This window comes from Dicentrarchus labrax, unplaced genomic scaffold, assembly GCF_905237075.1.
Source record: "Dicentrarchus labrax unplaced genomic scaffold, dlabrax2021, whole genome shotgun sequence".
Lineage (NCBI taxonomy): Eukaryota > Metazoa > Chordata > Actinopteri > Moronidae > Dicentrarchus > Dicentrarchus labrax.
Window position 1 is genome coordinate 23,482,740 of NW_026136706.1, and position 26,855 is coordinate 23,509,594.

The window sequence follows — 26,855 nt, forward strand, 5'->3', positions numbered from 1 at the left end:
ATCTCAAATATACTGCCATTTCTTTAATGTTATTTAAGAGCAAAAGCTGAGGGAAGAAAACGATTATTAGAAATGTATTTATTTTTATTATTAATTGACGGCACAACTTTTTGTTTTTTGTTTCCCTTAGCATTTTGTTCTTAGCAGTATGCAAAAGCCTCCGAATTAGCAAAGGAAACTCAATTAATTATCTGATGACGGTCTTTGTATAGAAGCGTCAATAAATGGGACATTTGCAAAGGAAGTTGTGGTTCTAGTGAGTTAACCCATAACCTTCATATACTTCACATTTCTGCTGAATATTCAATAGATCTTCCTCTACGTTTTAGATTAACAGTGGCCAGAATTGGTTCCACTTATCCATACACTATGCAACTTATCTTTCAAGACTTGAAATCTATTCATGTCAACATTCCATAATAAAGTAGTAATGAAGGTGCAAACTGACTTTACTGAAAACTCTCAGATTTGAAGAAAGAGATCATTTTATAAGGGAGGGGGAGATGGTTGTTTAGAGGTTTTATTTCTATCAATTCTCACAGTGTGAGGTCATCAGTAAAGACCAGGAAGAAGTGCATCTTAAGTATCATAACAATCCAACTATCCAATTTATTTTTAATTTACCTTTGTAAAAGTGGTACAGTAACACATTAATACAATCTTTATTGCACTGGGTCAATATACAGCTGTCACTTTCAGAACTGGAACAAATGTGGTTTCATGGCCTATTTCATAGGTATGAATCATTGCACAGAACCTATACTGCAAGACAAGTGGTACTTTTTTTCAGTTGAGTGGAAATTTCATGCAGGAGTTAGCGGAACAGTATAGATTACTGTGAAGACAGGAGGTGGAAAACCTACAAGCACGTCTTAAGCTTCTTACAAGTAACAAGCAGCTGTCTGTAAGTCTCAACACTCAGCCAGGTAAGGTAAAATTAGCATCATAATTACAGTCGGTGTCTGCTCTTTACCACTGTAGCTCTCTAAGGAAGTGTATTATATATTTATTATATTTTATTTATTCTGCAGTGCCTCCATGCTTTTCAGTAAATAATGTATGTTTTCTATAAATGGATACATGGTGTCAGTGTAACTGTAAGTGGCAATTTAGTCTAACAGTATATCACTTATCACATAATATTCCCTTTGTTCTTTTGGATATTTTGTTACCAAATACTGAATTTATAACTGACTTTTTAAATCAATGTAAATCCATGTCTTTATAAAATTCACTGCTATCTATTTTGTTATAAACAAACATTTACTTATTAGTCAGTCCAGTGAATATTCTGAAATAAAATACTAACAACAAAAGATCTTTTCATTAGAAACCTACAAAGCAGGGCAGCGGCCACCAGCCAAATGCTGGCTGGTATGTTTGTTTCACTCACCAGCCAAAAAAGCAATGTTAACATGCTGATTTGCTGCTAAAGTCTGAACATTCACAAGCCATTTGGCCTGTGGACAAAATAAAATATTTTATATAAGAAGTATATATTATTCATTATAGATAGATAGATAGATAGATAGATAGATAGATAGATAGATAGATACTTTATCCATCCCGAGGGAAATTAAAGTTCTAACAGCTGAACAACACTACAACTAAAATATGTGAAATAAACTCTGAGTCTGTATTGTAAGAATATCATACCACAAATTTAAAGCGAAAGTACTGTAATGACAAAATACGCTGAATCCGAACTGTAACATACAGAGAGATAGAGATAAAGAGATAGACAGAACGAGAGAGATTGACAGAGAGATTAACAGCACCAGTGTGTAGGATTCAGTGGTGTAGTAGTGAAGTTGTAGTAGTAGCCATTTGACTACAGCGCAGCCCTTAGGAGAAACTATGGTGGCCATAAAAAATGTGAAAGGCTCTCCCTCTGTAGATAAAAACAGCTCATCATGAAGTAACAAAACCACAACCATTTTTGAGTGACTATACACTAATGAAAACATACCTATGAATAATAAATGGAGTCTCCCAAATGTTACCCACTGGACCTTTAAATTCCAAATAAACACAAATCAGTGGAACTTCCTGGGACTTTACTGGGAGTGTTTCAGACCTGCCTTCCTTGTGTCAACTGCACCTCTCACTTCCCTTTATAGGAATGTAGTCAGTCAGTTCACCAGTCAGGAAATGTGTCAAGAAACCTGTGAGAGTCAGTGTGACTGAGAACATGAGCCATGTCTGTGAAATCTCACAGGACTTTATGTGACCTGTCTTTTACCACAGACAAGGACTATGGCAGTGGCAGGCTGGGTTTTCTTGCTGGTTGCTCTGCCGTCTCTCTCATTCGCTGAGGCACACTGTGAGTACTGACCATCAAAATTATTCTGAGCCGTTTATTTTCCGACTGAGAAAGGTTTCTGCTGTTATGATTCATTTCTAAAACCAGACTCTGGCTGCTTTACATGAAGTTTATAACACAAAGCTTTTGTCCAATTGTTGCTTTGAATTATTTGCTGACACTCAAGTTTGAGCACTTTCAGTTTCAGTATTCTTCCAGTCAAAATATCAACACAGCCTTCTACAGGTTGGGGGGAAAAACTCCTCTGAACCTATGTCGGGTAAAGATAGAATTACAGATGAACCTGACACGCACAAACTTTCTTTAGAGCATGTTGAACAGTTAACTGAAAGTTCGAGCGCATGGCTTGTGTTGCAACACTGCCTTTCCTGTTTATAACCTGAGAAATAACCCTTGAGAAATCTGAGCATTACTTGTTGAAGGAGTTTCCTTCAAAAGAGAGATATTCACAAAATACTGCCTGTTTTCAGCATACATTCTCTATTATAGATAATAAGATGAGCTGTTTGTGACATGATTGAATTAAAGCTTTCACAAATATATGTAAAAATGTAATATTTCTAAAATGTCTTAAAACAGTTTGTAATCCAAACATAATATAACTAATATGATAATAATTAATAAAGTATTATGATTTATTAATAAATAACACAAGAAAAGCATAAAGTAACCAATGAAAAATAAAAATACATGGATTAAGCATCTGTGATAATTATCTGTCAATTGTGGGAAATTATATCATTCCGATTAATCAAATTATAGCCAATAAATTATCGGTCCATTTTTATTTTAGAATGTTCGAGAAGTTTTCTGATGTACTTAAAAAGAAAAGAGAACATTTGAGGAGTCAGAATTGTTGTTTTTGCTGTGTTAACAAGTGTTGTCGGTCAGATTTAGTTAGGTCAGATTATATAACGCTCCACCTTTCTTACTCTGTGGTGTGCATAAAATACAGGTTATGAACTTCTTTTCAAAATACAGAAAATATTTATTTTATATTAAATTATTTTATTGGCATCGGCTACAAGGAGCAAGTAACTATTGGTTATCGTATTGGCTCAAAAAAATTCCAAAATATAGAATATAAAATGTATTTCGAGTGGCAAAAAATGTAAAGTGTATTCATGTGTACATTATCCATGTCTATATATGTAGATATATCATAACAAAGATAAAGTAATTACAGAATGAGATCATAATTATCAAGGTTGTTATTTTAGTGAGTCTAGTCACTAAAACTGATGATAAATATTAACGGGTGAGAAAGCAATGACTGAACCAACAGTTAAGAGTAGAAAATAAATTAAATCTCTTGATATTGTGCTCTGTGACGTTTTATTCTGACAACACAACCTTGGAATGCACTATTAGCACAATATTGTGCCTTGTTGTAGGGTGACAAACCACACACCAATACAGTTGAGGCTCTGAATCAATGGCACACCAGTCAGTGATGATTGTAGGGCTGGGCAATATGGCCAAAAAATAAAATCTGTCATCATCAATCACTACAAACTGCAAACCTGTTTCTGTTTTATATACACACGCTCTGAACATTATTATTATTTGGCCAAATTACAACATTTCTACAGGCAGGAACATCATACTGTATATTTGAAGTAACAAAAAAAAAACTCCAAATGGGAGGGAGTAGATCAAATGAATGATTTAAATATTTACAAGCTATAGAACACCCAAACCCAGAGATCCAGAGGGAACTAGTGAGAGAGAAACACCATAGCAACATGGAAGTAGGACAGTACTGAGATACAAAAGACACAAGTGCTAATAACAGTTAATTACTAACATTTTCACTTACTATTGATCATTGATAATTATAAAGGCCAAAATCCTTCGCCTTTATTCCAGTGGAAATTTCCAACTGGGAACTTGGGAATTCGACTTAAAACAACCTTTATGAAAATGAATGCTGTACAAATATTTCATGTCATCCATTTCAGTTGCAGAGAAAGAGTCAGAGAGAATGTCAAATGTAGCTAAGCCACACTTCTGAGGGGCATGTGTAAGTGTGCGTAATGTAGCGTAGAGCAAAAATTTAATTTGGAATGATTAATTTGTCCCGTCCCTGAGTTGTCCCAGACACTGTATTTTTGGGCCAACAGGACATTAATGTTTTCGAGAACTGCTGGGGACACTGCATTGAGCATAAACCTAGTTTAATCTGCTCCCGCCCCCAGCTGAATTTTACCAACGGTTACTTACATCTTCTTCTGACTGCAATGTCAGTGGGTTCTTTCAATCTGCGTCCTCTGTTAATTAAATAGGTCAAAGATGGCAAACATTTACATTCACACTTTTATGGTTGTGTCTCAAGGAAGTCCCTTACCTGAATGACGTCAGCACTGTGTTAGAAAGGAAATTGCTCACTCAGTTACACAATAAAACCCAGTTTTACATAAGAGGCTGAAACTCTCATTAGTTTCCTTTAAAAACAACTACAGTAGCTTACTGCAGCTTGGCCAAGTTTCCATTAGGGAGAGTGGACATGTTGGAGCTCTATTTTTCTCACATACTATACTATAACTTTTTATAAACTCTCCTTGTTGGGGCAATCTAGGACTCTCTGAGTCAGCTGATGAACTGACAAGCTTTGCTAAACCCAGTCCCAACATGTGATGGGTTGGTCACTGATTCTTTATCTTGATCCAGATTATCTAGGTAGGTAGATAGGTATCTGCGAGATCATTTCCCTTACGTCATGAAATGAATGGAAACCAGTGGCTGTGTCATGATATAGGATAGTAGAATAATTACTCATACAAAGTATGTGCTATCTGAAACATTCACCAGTAATGTTAAGTATACCGCATTTGTGGTTAATGGGATGAAAGACACAGATGGTTCTTTAAGATAGAGTACAAAATCTTGCCAGAACAGAAATATTTCAATCAGAAAATCCAACCAAAGTAGATTATTTTAATAAGAAAATGTGGTACTAAAGAACATGGTGGTCAATATTAAATTTAGACTTCAGCCTCTTGTTTGACAGCAATAAACTGCCAATCAGCTAAGCTAATTACACTGATAACATTTAACAATTCCTATAATAGATTTAGATCTGTGACCTTAAGTGGCAGACACCGCTCCTCCTCTGAACGGAAGCTGGCAATCCAGAAAAACACACATCACTCGACAAATCAAAATGCCCCTGATTATCATGAAAGATAGTGCGAACTCTGCTACAATAAAGGATGTTGATGTCTTGTATGTTACATCATTTACTACTCCCACTCAGATCAGTGTACACAGTGGAGAGGAACCTATCCTTTAATTCAGGTAGTCTAAAACCTTGCTGTTTGCCAACAAAAAGATAAGTAACAAATGTCTAGCACAAAAACACATGGCACACAGGCGAAGCTTCATCCATCAGCAGAAAATTACTCAGTAAATGTAATGCAGGGGAAACATCAAGGGAGGGACACACATCAACTTGCACAGCAGTCACACTCACTCACAACGCCGTACATCTGTTGATAACTTCCTCTTATAAACCCTAAAGAAATGCCAAAGGTCTGCCACCTCTATCAAACCTGAACTGCACCATCGCCAACAAGTCTTTTTCTCTGGTCCAAAGGTTCATATAGTACACAAACAAAGCATTACAACAGCAGCAACTGAAAACAGAAGGAAAACACCAGGGGATGACTGCAGAGTCAAGAGTTTGGGAGTGACAATACAAGACATTCACAGACATCACCTTGGACTTGGACATGGACATTTTTCACTACTTTCTGAGATTCTATAGAGCAATCTATTGATTAATCTAGAAAATGATCAGTAGATTAATCAATAATGATAATAATTGATTGTTAGTTGCCATCCTCTGAGGCTTACGACAATTGTCAAGGTAAAACCATATTATTAAGCCATAGATACCAAACATGCTCCAAACCTTAAAACATAAATCTAAGAAGAGATGAGATCAACAATGTTTGCACAAGACTGTGCAACACTGTAACCACTGCAAAACAGGCCAATAATGTTTCTGTTCATACACCACAAAGACTACAATGCATTTATGTAACCTGCCGGTAAGTCTCACACACACACACACACACACACACAGCCCGACCGCACTCACCCACTCAGACAAACAGTCAACACATTAAGTAAACACTAGCAGGTGGCAACTGAGTTCAAGTTACTGGACATACCTTATGTTTGCCCTTTGCCTTCCTCCGTGCAGAAGCATCCACCTCCCAGGTTTTGGTGTACTTTGGACTGACTTACATATTGCGAACCTGGAAAACAAGCGTTCACAAAGCAGCAGCCAGTTAAACTAGCAGCTAGCTAACAGTATCAGCTGCAGCCTCACAGTCCCGACTCCCGCCGTCTCACTCTTCTCATCCTCCCCAAACCCTCTCAAAAATATGTTCTTTCACTTTATTTTCAGTGTTTAGTAAATAGTTATGTTTGTCTAATTCTTAATTTCCTTCATTTTTACAATTCTGTAGCCTGTTTTCTTTCCACTAACTTTACTCGTGGTTTAACATTAGTTCACCGTAGTTTAACATAAATTTACTGTAGTTTAACATTAGTTCACCGTAGTTTAACATTAGTTCACCATAGTTTAACATTAGTTTACTGTAGTTTAACATTAGTTTACCGTGGTTTAGTAAGCCCGCCGTCAGAAGCCTTTCTTAGGCTGCGTTCACGTGACAATAGGAACATCCATAACCCGTTAGGACTAGTGGTTTATATATATGTGTCGCTATGAGAAGTCCAGGCTGGTGAATGAGCTACAGAAATACCCACTGTGAGCAAAACCCATACCATACAAGCTACTTAGCTACTCTAGTATATCTGACTTTAATTAACTTGTAACAAATTTAAAACCAGCTCATTTGTATTGCTGTATTAACATTATCTTCGTTTTTATCTTTTTTTAATTCAAGGTTTGGTTACCTCAAAGATAATGCCTAAAGTCGTATCATGGGCACACACTCATTCTTCCAATTCTGCCAGTGTTGAATGAATGCAGCATTACAATGCGTTGCAGTAGCGCCACCTGTTGGCGGTGAGAGTATGAGGATGAGGAAGGAGAGCTCATACAGAAGGCTACACGACCTCTTTTTTTCCAAATCTTTTCATTGAGTTTAATGCAGTACATCAAATGCAGGACCTGGCCTGGTATCTGTGACAGAAACAACCAAAACAAAGAAAAAGAACCAACCACGCTCCCACAACCCCATGTTGGTAAGGGTTGGTAAATAAATAAATGAATAAATAGATAAAAATAGCCTAAGTAAATGAAATGATTGTCTCCAAGGTTGCGTGTAGGAGGTGTGTGCTATGCTGTACATGGTTTTACAGTTGAAAATACGGTTTACAACAGTGCCACTGAACAGTCATTCATTCCACCACACAGAGTGTGGGCAGTCAGTGTCACTGTTCACAGTCATTCTGAGGTTTTGACTGTGGATTCTGAATTTCCTGTCTTGGCTGTTTTTATTGTTGTATGTTGATTGTCCTGACACTTGATGATTCATTTGGAAACTTTTTGAACGAACAGACTTTCCTCCTAAAGGCTGAATATAACCTCTGTTGCTGTATCCAGTCTTGGACTTAAACTGGAATTTAGGTTAAAATGAGCGTTATTTTCTCTCATATCAGTGCTTGCAAGATGTACGACTGTGGAGCTGCTCACATTATCAGCTGTTATACCATTTTATTTTTAGAAAGTGGAAAAACTATTGAAGCAGCTTCTAAATCACTGCATATTAAAGCAGTTAGAGAATATACCTCCACCAATGCTACACAGTCCTCTAATATCCTCTAATCCTCTTCTGATATTCTGAATGTTAATGTTGGAAATGTTCTTGTTCAAAAGTTATGAGACAAAACATTAAGTTCTCTCTTAGGCCTTCTACCAACAGGGAACCGGCTCTCTTCTGGTTTGCAGACCTAGTTGTGAACTTTCCAAGCATTTTGACCAAATATAAATAGGTTTGGAACCCTGAAAAGTTGGTTCCCAGCTCGAACCTTAAAATAGCAGATTTTCCTTGGGAACCAAAGTGGCATCTCATATTCTACAGGTCATTATGCATTATGCATGAAGAATCCGATTACAATGGTTCCACTGAAAACTGGTGGAAATGTGGGCTGGTTTGCTAGATTGCTCCAAGGTCCCAAGAATCTTGAATAGAACCGGGTCAAGAACCAGAGCTAATTTGGTGCATTCTGCACAAAAAGCACATGCACGTACTCTCTCTCTCTCTTGTTCATGTAAACTGAGAGAGTCTTACTCAGTGACAGGGACTATAAACATTTGCACACACAGCTTCCTTGCTATCGTTTGCTTCTTAAGCCTGGCCGGGAGCAGTTTTCTGAGCTGAAAAAAGTTGATGATTAAATTATTATTATTTGGGTTTTGCCAGTTCCCTTTTTTTATACTGCTTTCATTTCTGGCATCCCAATATATGTGCAGGTCCTGGCATAGCAAAGAAATTCACTCCAACATTATTAGTTGTAACTTTAGCTCAGTAAATTTCTCAGGTCATGTGGCCTATGTGTACAAAAAAATACCATTTTCGAGAGAGAGGATTTTAACTATTAAACAGGCTGCATTTTACTGAAGCAACAATAAATATAATGTGTGATTCTGTTGTTTTAATATGTAAGGGTGAGTATTTTGGTTAAATTTGGTTATCGTTGCTCATACTTGGATGAATATGGTTATTGCTGGCCTCCATGGGTGCCCCTAGCAAACAATACAAATACAACAAATAAACAAATAGGCAGAGGTAATGAATGGATGAATGAATGAATGAATGGATGGATAAATTAAAATCATATGAAGGGTTGTTTTGCCCTTTTTAAGCATGCAAAGTGCTCATGTGTGGCAGAGAATGTAAAATGACTGGTCTCCCTTTGCACTGCCACACCAGACCACAGTGGGGAGACAGAGACCTACTATGTGAGCGTTGGCCACCTCTTTGTGCTGAAGTGCATCACTGCTGATGTTCACACCAACGTGACCTGGAGCAGAGAGGGGACGAACAACCTGAGCCTGCCTGCTGGAGTGGAAGTCAGGGGCGGGTTATTGTACTTCCTACCTGTGCAGATGTCTCATAATGGACCCTACACCTGTAAGAAAAGGTATAGAAACTCTCTAAAGACAAAATAAGGAGCTCAAAGCTGCTTTGTCAAGTACAGAAATGTGTTTCTAATATGTTGTCTGCACAATTTATGTGGATGAGGGTAGGCAATACGGCGCCACGATTGCCACAAAGTCATCATAAAGTAGAAGCAACAACTCTCTCTCTCTTGGTTTTTGCAGGCTGTCGTTTGAAGTGTTTAACTGTGATGTATAATGAGGAGTTATTTTAAGATTTATCCTGCCCTCATTTATATAAACCAAGCTAACAGACAGCAAATGGGAGTACTGCTTGGTTTCTGGGACGCTATTGTCCTCAAAAAATGGTTCCAACATGGAAATGGAAATTGAATAGAAAAACTTGCAACATCTGAATTTCTCAAATCATTCCCCAAAAGAGATCTGCACAGTATCAGGTCATATATGTTAACTGGAGCTCAGGTTGACCTTTCCTGCAGCTGTTTCACTGTTAACCTCCTTCTCTTTAGGGATAATACTAGATTATCAAGGATAACGTTTTGGCTGTCGGTGTCCAGTGGAGTGTGTCCAGAACCACCTGAGAACAAATCCATCTCTGTGGGTGTCAATGGAGGTCTTCACTGCAAACAGACAGATATCCTCAGCCTGAACGACACAAGGAGCATACAGTGGATGAAGGTATACCCAGCTCTGGGACATTCATGTGCTCTTTTCACTGCAATTTGTATGTCTTCTTGCTTTATTTAGCTCCCAGTTCAGCTGGATAAATGCAACACTGTACACTCCTGTACACATCGGAAATATGACGTGTGCCGTCTACGTGAAGGTGGTACAGAACATCTGGTAATGATGTTGACACTGGTTTCCATGATTCTGCTGTTGCTGTAGATACAAATTTGGATCTGGAAGGGGCCCATTATGTTACAAACTGTTCAATAGGAAAGCCAAAGGGCATACTGCCAAACCGTTCCATGGAAATGCAGCATACAGGAAAATTACACCAGTTAGGGTTAGGGATTATACAGAAGCAAATCGAAGTAATAAAACAATAAAAAAAGGTTAACAAGTAGATAAAGACAGACAACATATGTATACATATACATATGTATACAACAACAACAACAACTGAAGGCTAAAATAAACAAATACATCCAGATTATTCTTAAAGGGAGATCATATTGGTGCCTCTGTTACAGTATGTTACCACCTATCCCTCTTTTTTATTTATAACTCTCTAGCCCGCCATCGAGCTCCATTGTTGCGCCACTGTCATTTATTTCAAATCAATCCCAAACAAAACAGTGGGTTAAGCTGTGGCTGAAACTATAGTACCCAACAAATGCACTATTTAGCTGTTTCTAAAATGATCTTATAAAACTCCAGTGCCACGTTAAGGGAAATTACTGAGCTGTTAGAAATAGTCTGCTCAAAATTCATCCAAATTCAAACCTCCTGCAGTTATTGTGTTCACTTTTCACTGTATCAGTCGTTCTGTAGTGCTATTATTATTGTAAATAATATGAAATATCCATAAAATATGTCACTTAGTCAGGGGCCGTCACTGCTCCTGGCTTCTGTTTACCTTATTTCATTTTAATCTGGTTGTTCATGGCTTTTAATTTGTTGCCTTGTCTGAGGAACTTTGTAGCTTTAAGAATAAAGTTACTCTGTGTTTCTGTGTATAGGACTGCCAGCCATTGGAACGGCCAGAGTCCTTCTCTGTGGATAACGATGGCTTCTTGAGACTCCCTGCAGTCTCAAAGGGGGATGCTGGGAAATACACCTGCCAGGTAAACATTAGCTTGGACGGCAGGAAGTACACCAGTGCACGCAGCGTCCAGCTGACTGTTGACGACGACGGTATGAACTGCAGATCATTTGATCCTTCAGTGCCATCAGAGGGAGAATTATTTATTTTAATATGATTATTTGTTTTATTCGCCCGATCATTACATGCTCTTTTTTCCAATCAAGACTTCTTTAGTTTGTTATGAAAGTCATCTATATTATTTGTAATGCCATTTATGTGAAATGCATGTGCTGGATTGTAAAATGTATTTTAGGATTTGCATTTTATAGGATAAGAAGCTGCAGCAGGCCAGAGCAGCATGAAAGTTGTGTGTTCTGAAAGTGAATGAGTAACTGATGACTGATTTAACTTTTACAGCTACAGTAACTTCCCCACGGAGATCATTTATTTAATCAATTATTTGGATTTTCCTAATGGCTGTTTCAGTATATTATATTATGTTGTATTGTATTCTTCTCTGATGTTGATTATGTGTCTTTAGATCCTATGGTTTTCCAACTGCCCGAGATTGTGTACCCTCAAGAGGAAGTGGTCGTGGTTGAAGTGGGCAAGTAACACTCTGTCACAACTGATGACCACTGTCACACACATACTGTATGTCTGTATGAGTTCATGATATAAAATAATAAATATAAAATTTAGAGGACACGCAACAGTAAATTTGCCTGCAGGACTAATACAGGTTAAATTTAGGAGATGTTCTCTTTTAGCTTCCCCACTGACATACTAAAACTATCTGCTTGAAAAGACCCTGAAGTATAGTTGTAAAATCAATGGATAAGACTCATCACCTCAGGGGTCCTTCTGTTCAGTTCAGTTTTTTAGATGTCGAAGCAGGGCAACAGGAAAGGGTGTTGCCCTGTAAATTTCCCTATGAGAGTGAAAGAGTGTGGGCATTGTCTAGTTGTAATACAACACTGTACATTTCAGCTGTGTGTGTAACATTCTGGAGGATCTGTGGACAGAAATGGAATAAAATATTCATTCATATGATTTTATTAGTGTATAATCACCTGAAAATAAGAATATTTTTGTTACCTTAAAATGAGCCTTATATCTATAGATGCTCCAGGGCGCCGAATGGAGTCTACCACGTTGGGCCGTCATGTTTCTACAGTAGCCCAGAATCGACAAACCAAACAATGGCTATAGATAGGGCTGGTGAAGTGAGGGAGTTACAATCTGCAACTACACTGCTAAATAACACTAAGTCCTACTAACAGGACCTTTTAAGGATTCTGGGCTACTGTACAAACCTGCCGGGTCAACATGGCAGACTCCATTGAAGGCGACCTGCAGCATCTGTAGATAACAACGGCCCATTCTAAGGTAACAAAAACATAACGATTCCTATATTCAGGTATTATACAATAATGACAACATATGTATGAACATTATATTACATTTCTGCCAATAGAATCTCCTAATTGTTACACACTGAACCTTTAAATGGTGCCTATTTGAAGTTATGGCAATAATCGATATTAAATCATGTCTGATAATAAAGTTCCCTTTGAAATGGAAATCAATCAAATCAACTTTTTAGGATATATGAAGGCTCCTAATGAGTTTTATTAGAAGTTTTCAGACCAATTTATGTAACCGATTACAGTAAAGTTAAAAAAATTGTTTTTCACCTGACAGTGACAATGCCATTGTATGATGTGTAGAGTGACAGCTGCTTTGTTTTTTATTATCACTGATGACCAGGTGCGAGAGCAGAGCTGAAGTGTATAGCCTACTTAGGCTCAATTGAGGATCCTGAGACAAGGATGCATTGGACTATTGACTCTGCCTTTGCTGAGAGTCACGAAGGACTCACCGAGGCTTGGGAACAGTGAGTTTCTACCTCATGCCTTGCTTTTTGGCCATGGAAGGGGCTGTAAGCAAAACAAGACAAAAACACAAACAACTCTGATGTTGCCTAACTGCAGAACAACCACAACAAACACTGTGTCAGGCTGAAAGCATAAGGAGATGCAGTTGTCAGCTGTTACATCGGAACCAGCACTTGACATTTGAGTTTAAAAAACACAAGAGGCAATTAACAGAATTCCAAAGCGGTGTTATTTTAGCACAGATTGCATCATTGGTATCATTCAAGAAGTTGTTAACAGTAAACTTCTTTCTGCCTCCTAATAGTTAAATATTACTAATACAGCTTTGAGACATACATTCTTATTTGATTGTCTGATTTATTAACTGATACACTGTTTAACGGCCTTTCCCTTTTTAGTATGCACGACAATGGCAAGGTGTATGGCGTGTCCACTCTGTCCATCCCTAAAGTTCCTCGCCAGTTCCTGAATGTCCCCATTCATTGCTATGTAACTAACCCAGCTGAACAGACAACTGGCTTGATGTGGCTTCAAGAAGGTATTTCCCTTTCTTTTTTTTTCTGTTGTTAAACTGTGATTTGCAGGAATCAGCAGCTTCAATATCAACCCAGTGGAGAACAAAATGGTTTTGAACTAATGTCATAAGTAGATTTTGGATCTAATTTCAGCAACAACAAAAAAAAAAGGAAAAAAAGAAGCAGATTAGATATTTTATTCCTTAGATATCAGCATAACTCCTAAAAGTACATTCATAAATTAATTAATTCATTAATTAATTAAAATTACAAAAAGTTTTAGCAGTGACACTTCTATCTGTCCTCCTAGCTACACCATATGGCCAAAACTATGTGGACACACCCATGCCCAAATATTTTTGTGCGCTTTTGAGTCAATCAGAGAAATCAGAAATCTGATGGGAAGTCTGAAGCCAGAAGAATGCAGGCTGATATAACAGAATATTAATGCCTGTGGCTTTGGAATAAGATGTGTTGTACTTTGTTTGGGCGTCTGCATACTTAAGGCCATAAAGTGTATCTTATTTTAATTTGCGGTTAAATCTGTGTTCCAAAGGCAACTCTAAAGACCTGAACACCAATACCTTTAATGGTTAAAAAGCATGAGTGGGGAGATAAACCATCACACACAAGTCTATATAGACAAAAAAATAATAAAGGTTACAGAGCAGTTTTAATTCCTTTAAACTTTTCAGAACATTGTATGAACAATAGTAAAACTCGTAACACATTTGTGCCATTTTGTATTTTTTTCTAATGTCCAAAAATGTTGTTTTATACATACATATTGTACTTTGTTATATACATAGGCACAGCACTGCAGACTAATGTGTGTCAGCATTAATTTAGTGACAGTGTCAGTGACACAAAATGAGAAACAGAAGAAAAAAAGGACACTCTCTAAAGGTCTATAAAAACTGTTTGAGGAATACAAGGGACATGAGACATTAACTGAAGAAACTGAAATAATTCTGCATAGTGTAATGTGTTCCCAGGTGTCTAAAGACTTGTTTCAGGGTTATATGTTGCTTAGTTTATATTTAACAACTTATGTAAAGAATGAAGTTGAATTGAGAATAAGTTTCTTAGAGATTTCCACTTGATGGAGCCTTCCTGAAAGCTGTCCTAGTACTACGTTCTTCTCATTTTGTTGTTCTCAAGGATTTGAATGTTTAAATTTGTCCGCCCCCCTCTTCTTTCCAGCTGACCACAGTGCCTTCCACACGCATGTGGCTCTCTGCCTCACTGCCTCCCTGGCTATTCTGGCCCTGGCTGCCGCCTTCCTCTTGTTTAAAGTAGACCTGGTGTTGGCTTACAGGAAACTGTTGAGACATTTTGCTAAACAACAAGGTATGCTTTTCTGTGGACACATCTGATCATCATCTTTGCTTTATTTCATAATTCAGTTAAATTCGATTCAATTTTATTTGTATAGCGCCAAGACAGACAGACAGACAGACAGACAGACAGAGGTGCACAGCAACCACAGTAGCAACAACTAATCGTAGTGACTGATGATGATGAACATGAAAAAGATGCCGACGACAACAACGATGGGGGACAATGAGCAGTGACAATAGTAATAATAGTAACTGTAGTAATAATATTAATAATAATAATAATAATAATAACAATAATATCAGTGATATTAGCAATGGGAGTCAAGCAGGACCATGGCAGGAGGCACCACCAGGATCCATGAGAACCTGTGAGACGAGAAAGCACAAGAACTCCGGGGAAGAAGTGAAGTTAGTAACATGCATAATGGGACATGAATGAGTGCAGAAAGAGAGAGAGAGGAAGAGAGGACCTCAGTGCATCATGGGAAATCCCCCGATAGTCTAGGCCTATAGCAGCATAACTAAGGGATGGTTCAGGACTCACCTGATCCAGCCCTAACTATATGTGGAAGCTGATTCCACAGGAGAGGAGCTTGGTAACTGAAGGCTCTGGCTCCTGTTCTACTTTTAGAGACTATAGGAACCACAAGTAGCCCAGCATTCAGAGAACGTAGTGTTCTAGAGGGGTAATAGGGTACTATGAGCTCTTTAAGATATGAAGGGGCCTGGCCATGAAGAGCTTTATAGGTGAGGAGGAGGATTTTAAATTCTATTCTACATTTTACAGGGAGCCAGTGCAGAGAAGCTAGTACAGGAGAGATGTGATCTCTTTTTCTAGTTCCTGTCAGTACTCGTGCTGCAGCGTTCTGAATTAATTGGAGCGTTTTAATGGACTTATTGGGGCAACCTGATAATAAAGAGTTGCAGTAATCCAGCCTAGAAGTAACAAATGCATGGATTAGTTTTTCTGCATCTGTCTGTGATAGGATGTGTCTGATTTTTGTAATATTACGTAAATGAAAGAAGGCAGTCCTGGAGGTCTGCTTTATGTGGGAATTAAATGACAAATCCTGATCAAAGATAACTCCAAGATTCCTGACAGTGGTGCTAGAGGCCAAGGTAATGCAATCTAGAGTAACTATATCTTTAGACAGTGAGTCTCTAAGGTTTTTGGGGCCAAGAACAAGAATTTCATTTTTTTCTGAGTTTAACATCAGAAAATTGCTTAAAATAACAACTGCAAGCGCTTGCTTAAGAGGGTAAAACAAAAAAATACAGATGTCAGCATAATGGGTTCCACAGGAAACGAAACACACAGCAAGTTATAATGAAATAAAAGTCAGATCAAAATAGTTGATGTGAAACCTTAAAGATCCCCTCCTGACATGTATTAGAACACACATACAATCCTTAAAATCCCATCTACTCCTTCTACCTCATTAAAAATGCCAGAATCTATGAATAGGTACATTTGGTTGATTTCTAAAGTTTTCCTGCTGTACACAAAATGTCTCCTACTTCACTGTGAAGTCCATTGTCAATGTATGTGCACTGGTGGATTCATGTTTCTACATCACACTATAGGATTGATTGGTGTAATCCATTACAGTTCCAGAAAAAAAGATGTAATCCGATTCCAGTTCCATTTAGTAAAAATTGGCATTATTTAGCAGGATTACAATTTTAAAATACTTCTTCTTTAAAAAAACGCTGAGTGGAGGACACATTTTTGATGCTAAAAATCTTTCCATTTTCCATTTTTTCTTTTCAAAGGTTACATTGTTCTGTTGTCTTATAGAATACAATTGCATCAGTACGGTCTTTATTTGCTTATTGGTGTTGGTGTTGAGGTAATCCAACAGTAGCAAAGTAATAAAGTTACTTTACTTTAATATTATGATACTTGGTTTAGGTAACTGACAACATTTTCTGACATGTAATTAGTAACTGTATTGAATTACATTTTTAAAGTAACCCTCCCAATCCCGGTCTTGACTACAGCTCCAGATGGGAAGTTGTACGACGCCTATGTGAGCTTCCTCCATCCCAGCATCCTGAGTTCAGCTGAGACGGCGAGCTTCGCCCTGCAAATCCTGCCTGAGGAGCTGGAGAAACAACATGGCTACTCCCTGTTCATCAGAGGACGGGACGACTGTCCTGGAGAAGGTCAGACACATTATCCTTGGAGTCTAATGAGCCTGTTGAATACATTTCTCACCTCATAAAACATTTGCAAAGCTAATTTCATCAAAAAACCTGTTTGTCTTGTTTATCGCATTGGCTGCCATACATTACACATTTGCATTACAGATCTCTGCAGTTGTGCATTGTGTCAAGTGGGTAGTCGTGTTCAACTAGTGGTATCACCTTTCTGGTGATCTCCACTGGTAGTCTGACCCAGTGGTTCCCAACCTTTTTCCTAAAAGGACCTTTTTCTACTAATTAGTAAACTGACAACCCCAGACTAAGGGACATATTTATTATTTTTTTATTTATTTTTCTATTAAGCACTGATAGTACAGGATATGTACATAGATACAACATTCACAAAATAACTTTGGACCAATGCTCACATCATTATTTTGTATGAATTGTTGCCCCTCCCAGAACATGTAGGACACCCATCCAGAAAGTAGAAAGGATAATAATAGTAACAATGATAATAATAATAATAATAATAATAATAATAATAATAATAATAATAATAATAATTAAACAAAAAAAACACACACACAAACATAGGCTCACCATTGCTGAAGTTGTGTACTACACACTATAGTGGATGAATATCACAACTGTAAATGCTAGAGGGCTGCTAAGTGGGCACACTCTTAAGTTTACCCAAGTTTTTTCAGCACTGGAAAAGAACTAAGTGACATATTTTATGGATATATTACATATTATATTCAGAACTGTACAATGAACCCAAACAGTGAACTGTTTGTGTAAAATGAATGATTTCAATGAATGTGGAGCAGATTATTTCCTGTTTAGGAAATGTTTTATACAATTCTGTCTGTATTAAGTATTCATCATTTCATCATTTTTAGCAAACTTACTAAGCTTCTTTTTTGACAAATTCAGAGTTTTCTTGTACCTGGCGCTTGGCCATTGTTCTACTAGACAATTCTTCACAAAAGTGAAGCAAATGCTCAGATATAGGCCCACTGTGTGTATTTTTTAAGTTTTCTGGCACTCCTTAAAATCAAGAAGGCCTCTTGACTCCCTGAAGCTTTGGCGACCCCCAGGTTGGGAACCACTGGTCTAACCACTGGTTTTATTAACTTTTAATTAACTTCAAATATTGTGATTGTAATTGAGATAATCCATCACAGTGAAGAATTCCTCACTTGCTCTCTGTTGTATTTTTTAACGTGTTGCAATTACTGAATTCCTTAATAATGCATTTAAGTAAAATATTGCAATATTTAGCATAAGCCCACTCCTGGAAAATTTAATTTAAAATAAGAAAATATGCAAATTGAGAAAATAATTGTGTAAACAACATTATTTCTTGAATTCAAACGTTTTCAAAACGTGAGTGTTTGAATTCACCAGCAGGCAGAGCTTTGGTCACTGGTTGCCAATACATGAATAAATTCAGATTGCTAGACTTGTCTGGCTGAAAACAGTTTCCCTCTTGCTCAAAAGATTCCACAGAAAGGTGCCATTTACACCTGTGTGAAATTAACACACTAATCTGCCTGGAAATAAATGGTGTGAAATTACTGGAAATGTTTAAAAACGAGTTGTTTTCAGTTTGCAGAGATAGGCTTTTACCCTACAATGACTTGTTTCCTGTGTTTCATCTCTTGCAGCGGTGCATGATGTCATTGCTACAAGAGTGCACCAGTGCCGCAGATTGATAATCATCGTCTCACCTCAGGCAGTATCCTCTACTAATGGAAAAACTGAGGAAGAACCCTTAAATGACAACCAAAACCAGCTGTGTTATGAGCAGAAAATAGGCCTGCACGACGCTTTGACCAAGAACGACCCCAGAGTAATTCTAGTGGAAATTGGTGAGGACAGACTCTGGTCTGTTTCATTAGAGCAGAAATCAGATTCTTTGTGTGGCAGCTGGGTGGACATTAAGTCACCAGAAGTTTCAAAGTGATGTCATGAGAATGCATTTTAATACTGCAGAAGCCCTCCTCTGCTTCCAAAGTGAACACATTACATTGTTCTCTATGCTGGATAAATTTGAGAATTAAAGTCCCTTGGGGCTAAAAAGTTGCTTGACCTGGCAAACCAACCTAATGTACTGGCCTTAATAATAAAAAAATATTCTGAGTGTGAGAACAATGACTACTGTTGAGTAATATATGCTCTGTGACTGGATTTAGATTCATAAGAAAAGTTCCATTCTTCTGGAAAAAGACTTTTGGTGGACAGTTAGATGAGAAGATACTGTTCTCACATTTGTCCGTTAGATTATAGCTTTTCTTAGCTCAAGTACAGGTCCAAAGGTAATGTTTACTGAATACATTCTATTCTATCCTACCAGATGGTCCGGTGGATTACAGTTGCCTGCCAGAGTCTCTGCGGTACATCAAGAGGAAACAAGGATCTCTGAAGTGGAAGAAACCCGCCCTTGGAACCCACAAACTCACAAAATTGTGCTCAAACAGAAACTTTTGGAAGAACCTGAGGTACCACATGCCCTCAGTGCCTGCAGGGAGAATCCAGACTATTGTCTAAACCAACTGGAAAACTTTTATTTAGTTTGACCGATTGGATCGAACATAGATGTTTTGTTTGTTACATCAGGACCTGCAGGCTTTTTCACATGTGAATTTCACATTTATGAAAGTGGAAACATGGTTCAGAGAAAGAGAGAAAACAAGTTTTCAGTAGTTAGATAATGATCAAAGCAAAATGTGAAGAGCACACTAATGGTGCGGAAGAACACTGATGAAGATCAGCACACTTAGCTGCCTGTAACTCCACCAGAAATCATTATACATTCAGAGTTTTAGTCAAGCCTGCAATAACCAATTTGACCTAATTTTTGTATATTGACAAGATTTCTGTTGATTGGTCTACAGAGTGTTAAACATTTCCTTACCTGACTGATATAAAGCTGTATTTATATTACATTTTTGTTGTACTATGCTACACACATGAGCATTATTGCTGATATGTGTGTGACCTTATGTTCTTATGTTTCTCTAAAGTCTTTGTGGGTGAAATGTGTTCCTTATGTGAGAAATGATCACTGGGGTGAGACAAGGATATCTATTTGTCATTACTGTTAATGATTGCCAGTCATAGTACAGCACATTAGGGAATTACTTGCTGTAGTAATTGGTACCACAGTCACAGTAATCCTGGTTGCTGGAGAAGGAGGTAGTAAGTGGATTTTACGTGTCATGCTTGACACGTCTCAAATCTTGTTATTTGCACTTTGTTGACTCACAAATCCAACTTTTCGGAATCCAGCCTCTGTACACTCATATGAGCCAAGAGGTGTCTGGGAACCTACCAAGTTTGCTCACTGATGGGAAATGCCTTCTAAAGGCTGACATAACATGACATAGTGCAGTGTCACTTCCCCAATCTCTGACATAGTATTGCTTTCCACCTGCTTTGGGACTGCCCAGCTGTTAAAACATCCTGGACGGAAACAACAGCCCAGTAGGCATCCTCGTGTCAGAGGATGGGAAAGTGGGATGTTTATCCACTAAAAGATTCATTCTTTTAAACTGGAAGGAGCATTAACCTCCCCGCTTCTCTGAGGACTCGAGGCTGGAGGAGTATCTTCACCTGCTGAACATATGGTGGGCAGCCTGCCCCCATCTGTTTGTTGTTTTATTGATGCGTCTTGTGATTTGCTTGGTATTATGTTTGAATGTTGAATGTTTTGTCTAATAATAAAATTGAACAAGAAACTCTAAGGCAGAAATATATTTAACTGCATGCATCATAAACTCATTCGTTATTTGGCTGCAGTGGGTTCTTTCTATTTTGTCATGTGCGTCAGTGAATGGGTGTGCACATCGCAGCCGCTGATTATTCAGTGGTTTGTTGTCTTTTCTTCCTCTGGTCTGTTTTACTTCAGTTCCAGTGAATGTCGTCATGAGCTTCCAAGTCACTGAATGCTAGCATACAGTCACTTCTCCTAACTGCTCCTGTGGTCACAGTTTTGACCCATTTAGGTGGTAGGGGTTACGGTCTTGGTGCTAGAAGCATAATCATGAGAGGTACACCTCAGCTAAGATTTCTATGAAATGAACTCTCTGAGCCAGGAGTTGTTGCATGTTGTGTGCAGATTATATAAACAGGGTACAACAATGTGGTCAAGGTCCAGTGTGTAACATTTAGGAGGCTCAAATGGAATACAATATGCATAACTATGTTTTCATCAGTGTAATCATCCGAATGTAAGAATTGTTATGTTTTTGTTACCATCGTTTATATCAGTAGATTCCTTCCTTGTCCACCATATTGAACTGCCATGTCTCCATACAGGCCCGGTCCTAACCAATTTGGCGCCCTAGGCAAGATTTTAGGTGGCGCCCCCTTGCATCGCAATAAATTCCACTGCCAGTTATCAAAGTCAAAGTCAGCTTTATTGTTCATTTCTTCACATGCACCAGACACACAAAGTAATCGAGAGGACGTATCTCAGTCTCCCACGGTGAAACAGATTGTGGTGGCAATTTGTTGAATAAAGTATGCAAAGTATGATCTTGTCTTTCTGTAAGGTTTTATTCAAGTCATCCATGAATGGTCTCAACGCAACCGTCACACACTCTCGTATGTAAAAGTCCAAAGAGCCTCAATTGGCAGAAGCAGTAGGGTTTTATCCCTGTTGGAGGACACAGTTACACATTCCTGAGTTGTGGGACAGTAAACAGACAGACAGTGTGGTGAGATGATCATGTCCTTGGTTTCTTAGTGAAGTCTCAACATCCTGCTGTTTACTTGGACATAGAGTGTAGTTAGAAACAGGGCTAAAGGTTATATGCATATAATATCCTCTTCAACTGTTGCGTATGGTTTTACAATGACCAGGTCAAAGGATTGTATAGGTTCTTATAAATTGCCATTACAAGATAAAGTGCACAGGCACAAACAGACAAGACATTTTCTAATACTAAAAGTAAACATTCAATGGGGGGGATCAGCTTCTTGACAGCCTGGAGGATGTGACTGGGGGGAGAGAGGGGAGAGAATTTAGCTTCCTGACAACTTGGTGGATGAAGCTTTCTGTGAGTCTGGTGGAGTGGGCACGGAGGGAGGAGGAGGGTGAACAGTCTGTGTGTGGGGTGACTGGCGTCGCTCACAATCGAGATACATACATATACTCACACAAGAAACTGAATAGCTTTGTCTTTGACATTTCATTTTACTTTTAGAGGAACAAGTTGCTCAATCAAAACAGTTAACAAGAAAATAATAAATTAGAAATAAATAATACAAGAAATATAAATATCCCACACAAAGTATAACATTTAACTACCTACAAAATAAAAACTGTAAACAAGTGATAAAATCAATTAAACTACACCACCACTAGTCATCCTCACATCACCTGCTACAGTTGTACTCTCCAAGTCTTTCTTGCAGAAAAGTCATCTATAACCTCATCATATGACAACTGATTTGAGATCACATGATTGATGCTTATGATGGAAAGTCCACTGAGTTGTTGCATCATAGCAGATCTCAGGTAAGGTTTAATGAGTTTGAGCTCGGAGAAGCTTCTTTCAGCAGCAGCCACTGTAACAGGAAGAGATGGGTGTTACAGTCTAATAATAAAAGAAATGATTCCAAGAATAAAATTAAATAATAAAAATGAAAAACCTAAGAGAGGCATTACTTTCACTGTACTGTACATGAATGATATACAGTGCGATTTCTAATGATATGCAAATTAAATTAGATCTTATTGTCATTACAGTGAATTGTTGATCAGAAGCAGTAAACTGCAGTATAATATAACATATGGGAATGTATTAATATTGATGATGTGCACTTTAACATGGACGTAAAGTGTAACACTATAAACACACTTTAGACAATCCTGAACTGTAACACAACAAACAACAAGGCTTACAGCTCTAATATATAAAGGTGTGTGACTGTTACAAGCAGAGCAAACGTTAGCTAACCAATAATAAATACAAATACAAATGTAAACAGCTGCTGAATAGATCTAACGTTAATGTTTACAAATGTCCCTGAGAAACAGAAGGTGGGAGAATTATTTTTTTCCCTAACAGCTGTTCGGCCCCTCTATAACATGAACTGAGGTTAAAACGAGCTAACGCTATTTATTGATTAGCAAACCGTGTTAGGTTAAAGGTTACTATCGTTCTGTAACAGATAAATCACTTCATCACATTATCTTCACTCTACCCCTGACTTTGTCGCGTTTTTCCTCCTCCTCTTTTCTTTTTGTCCTTCCCTGGGCACCGTGCAGTTTTGGTCGTTAACATTAACATTGTTAATGGTTTCTGTGGTGACGTCAGAAAACTCAACCGTCTCTCAGAGAGCAGGAAGAGTCTAATCAGTCAGAGGAGGAGGGGGGGGCGGGGGACTTAATCAAGTCTTATTATTATTTAATAGGCTTTGCTATGCAGTTAAATTAATGTGGGCTTATTTCATACTAAGAAATAATAGCACCAACTTGTTTTAGTATAAAAATATTGAAAGTTGCACCTTTTTGTTTTTCTTTCTTCCCCCACTGTGGCGCCCCCTCTATGGACTGCGCCCTTAGCGTTTGCCTATACTGCCTGTGTCAGTGAGTAACATTTCCCTGCAAGTCAGCACTCTCACACATTTCCAACTCAACTTTAACCTATTATTCAAATGAATATGGTGGAAAAATGTCTCTGAAACAACTGACACAACTACAAGCACTTTTATTGTAGTGCAACACTGTGAATGCCTTTTAAGAGAGACTGTCTGAGATGATCTCCTCTTACCTATCTCTATGATGGCTTTTCACTCCTTCAAGTGAGCTATTGACACCTTTGCCTGTATGAACTACAATCTACATTACAAGTTTATATTTGGCTCTATTATAACTACAGGAGGCTGCACACTTCCAGCTTCATTAAGCACAAAAGGTCTGGCTCATTTCTTTTTTTGTGCAACCCCACCTTCATCCCTTTCCAGCACACACACACACACACACACACACACACACACACACACACACACACACACACAAAATGAACGTCTTATAATAACACCATATAAAGTAAACTTGTTTATTTGTAATACGTACGAGTGCTGATTCACAGTATTATTTGCAATATTTGGTATGTGTTTATACACACACAACAAAAACCTGTAAAACAACTAAGCCTTGACGCACATCATTGTGGGCTGATGCGTGTCCAATCAAGTTTACAAGTGCTGGCATGCAATGTACCTGTCCATGGATCCTGCTTTATTAAAATACCAACATGTACCCTTCATACCCTTGATTGATGTTGTAAGATCTGGCTCGTAGTCGCCAGCATTCCAGTTCATCCCAAAGATACTGGATGGGGTGGTTAAGTTCTTCTACATCAAACTGAGGAAACCATTTCTTTATGGATCTGGCTTTGTGTATAGGGGCATTGTCATGTAAAACAGGAAAGGACCTTCAACAAATTGTTGCCACAAAGTTGGAAACACACTTGTCTGAAACATATTGTACTGTATGCTATAGCATTATAGTCTAACTACGAGGTCTAGCCATCGGCATCCTTCAGACCAGAGCACTGAAAATGTGGAACATGTGGGGATGGTACTGCAGCAGTACCAAAGCCAAGATACATTCCTCACAGCTTACAACAGAGCCACAGAAAGAAGAGAAACTATAAGTGCTCAATTGATAGATCATAAATAAATTCTTTACTTCCCTTTCCAGGAAATCTGTTGCCACAATCTATACATATCCTCACATAAATACATACACAACATATTATTTGCATATGACGGCTACTGTGGTGTTTTGTTGAGCAATGCTTTGGCAGAAGGGACAAAACCCCTGCCATAGTGTGCCTGTTTCCAGGCCAGGGATCTGTACCTGTGACCTGATGGAAGAAGTGTGAAGTATGGGTTGAGGGGATGCCTGGGGTCGTGTGCCATGATGTGTGCTCTGCATGTAATTGGGATAGTATAGGAGTAAAGGAGGGACAGTAATGTTGCTCTGTCAGTCCACAACGATGGATTTCCCAGAAATGTCCCTAGAATCCTAATGACTTCAGTGATCCTCTGACTTTACCTCCACCTCCATCATCAGAGGTTATTTACAAATTCTAACTAGATTTATTCTTTAATGCAATCTCATTGATTGACATGGGAATGAATATTGAATGATTCTTCAAACCCCTTGTTTATGTAAAGTGACAACTTCCAATACCAACATTTTCAATTTTTATTATGTATGCGCATGGCAGCTACAGGACGGTAAAGGTTAGGAATAGTCTGTAGTTATGGAAAAATAAGTTATTGTTAGAGTTACAGTAGGCAACAAAAACACTTGGTTGAGGTTAGGAAAGGGTTGCAGGTAAAATTAAAGGTCATTTAGAAAGATATTTTGGCAGAAATGGAATATGATATTCATTCAGGTATGTTTTAGATCATAATTTTTATCTACAGCAAGAGTGTGTCCTCACCTACGGAGTCCGCCATGTTGAACGGTAATTGAACGGACAAACCAACCACTAGCTTTCACATTTTTCCTCACCATAGTTTCTCCTTCAGGCTTGAAGCAAAGGAGTTTCAGTTGGTTGCAATGTCAACACTAGATGCCACTTAATCCTACACACTGGTCCTTTAACTTAACATGCCCCTGAGTTATTCTCTAGACTGTATAACATTATCCACAACATGGGAAAGCCCTCACTTGACCACTTAAAAGCTTCGGGCAGAGATATGTGATTGGACCTGCCGCTCTGCTATTAAATGGATACACTCATCCTATATTTGTAGTCAAAGTATTTCAATGCTTACACCTCTGTAGAAGTAGACTTGCCAAGCTTTATCCAGGCGTTGATCCAACTTGTGTGAGATGCTATCAGGCTGTTTTGGCCATGCCCAGCACTGGGGTCATTTTGGTCCTCAACTTTTAGAATATTCTTTCATGTGTGGAAAAATATCACTCCAGACCCATTTCGGTAAAATGTGTAATTTGGTTATGTAATCGACATTTGGCAATAGGGGAGAGTGGGGTAAGTTGAGCCAAAGGGTAAGTTGAGCCACCCCTTGTTGCTAGAAAATGGTAAAAAACATTGATCATGTGACCAAATATTTAGGAGGAAGGCATCATTTCATGGAGTCTGTGAATGTAAGAACCACATGGGTAAAGTGGTTAGATAACAACATCCTGAAATATATGCAGATATATCATAATAATGATGAGTAATTAATAATTTAGTCATTTGACTTCTTCCAATGTGAATGTGTGCACAGGTGACTGTGGAAACTTTTGCTCTACTGTATTAAAGAGGAGTATTTTTCCCTTGGTCGATGGCTATTAGGCAATACAACACTCCAACAACACTGGTGTATAGTCTGTTTATTTTGGGAAGATTATGATGACAGACATCCTTCTGTTTTGTTATCCAGATTGTTAATGTTTGTTCTGGCTTTTTTTTTCCCAGTAGAGAGAAATGTCTTCCAAGTTCCCAAGTCATGAATTTATGTGTCATGTGGTCTGTCTAGTGGTCTACACTCTACAAAGCTGCTATCAAGTAAAACAGTCAACCAATGGGCCAACCGTATGAGTAAGAAACGCATATATCGTTTATACAGCCTAGAGTCTTTAGGTTCTCTCCTTCTAATCTGAATATTTTTTAATGTCTTACTGTTTGCCATGTTTGATGTCTGTTAAGTATGCTCAGTTAGAGTGATGGACAAAGTTATTTAGCTCACAGTTTGTGTATTTGTTCATTTATTTGACCCCCATTAGCTGTTACCAGCACATCTTC

The 26,855-nt window shown here is 38.1% G+C and overlaps 1 protein-coding gene and 2 long non-coding RNA genes across 4 annotated transcripts in view; 1 reads left to right on the plus strand and 2 right to left on the minus strand.

The window, feature by feature from the left end:
* Positions 1 to 7,065, minus strand: part of LOC127366084 (uncharacterized) — a 39,342-nt gene extending 32,277 nt beyond the window's left edge. The window contains exons 1-2 of the long non-coding RNA XR_007885285.1: positions 6,951 to 7,065; positions 6,499 to 6,585 (exon numbers count right to left, since the gene is read on the minus strand). This is a non-coding gene — a long non-coding RNA (uncharacterized LOC127366084). The remainder of the gene's footprint in view (positions 1 to 6,498; positions 6,586 to 6,950) is intronic.
* On the plus strand, positions 395 to 20,819 carry LOC127366081 (interleukin-1 receptor type 1). 2 transcript variants are annotated; one of them, XM_051404808.1, is made up of 12 exons: positions 395 to 926; positions 2,248 to 2,323; positions 9,232 to 9,442; positions 9,929 to 10,097; positions 11,105 to 11,279; positions 11,711 to 11,776; positions 12,940 to 13,066; positions 13,466 to 13,605; positions 14,786 to 14,932; positions 16,924 to 17,088; positions 18,741 to 18,944; positions 19,430 to 20,819. In XM_051404808.1, the coding sequence occupies exons 2-12, from the start codon at positions 2,257 to 2,259 to the stop codon at positions 19,621 to 19,623; spliced, it is 1,665 nt and encodes a 554-aa protein (XP_051260768.1). In that variant the 5' UTR covers positions 395 to 926; positions 2,248 to 2,256; the 3' UTR covers positions 19,624 to 20,819. The 2 variants fall into 2 exon arrangements, with proteins under 2 accessions (XP_051260768.1, XP_051260769.1); XM_051404809.1 differs by lacking the exon at positions 395 to 926 and having other exon boundaries at positions 1,513 to 2,323.
* Positions 20,820 to 21,472: 653 nt separating this feature from the next.
* LOC127366083 (uncharacterized) lies at positions 21,473 to 23,400 on the minus strand. Its single transcript, XR_007885284.1, has 2 exons — positions 23,287 to 23,400; positions 21,473 to 22,647 (listed from the first exon to the last, which is right to left on the minus strand). It is a non-coding gene; the product is annotated as an uncharacterized LOC127366083 (long non-coding RNA).
* Between the last annotated feature and the right edge of the window lie 3,455 nt (positions 23,401 to 26,855).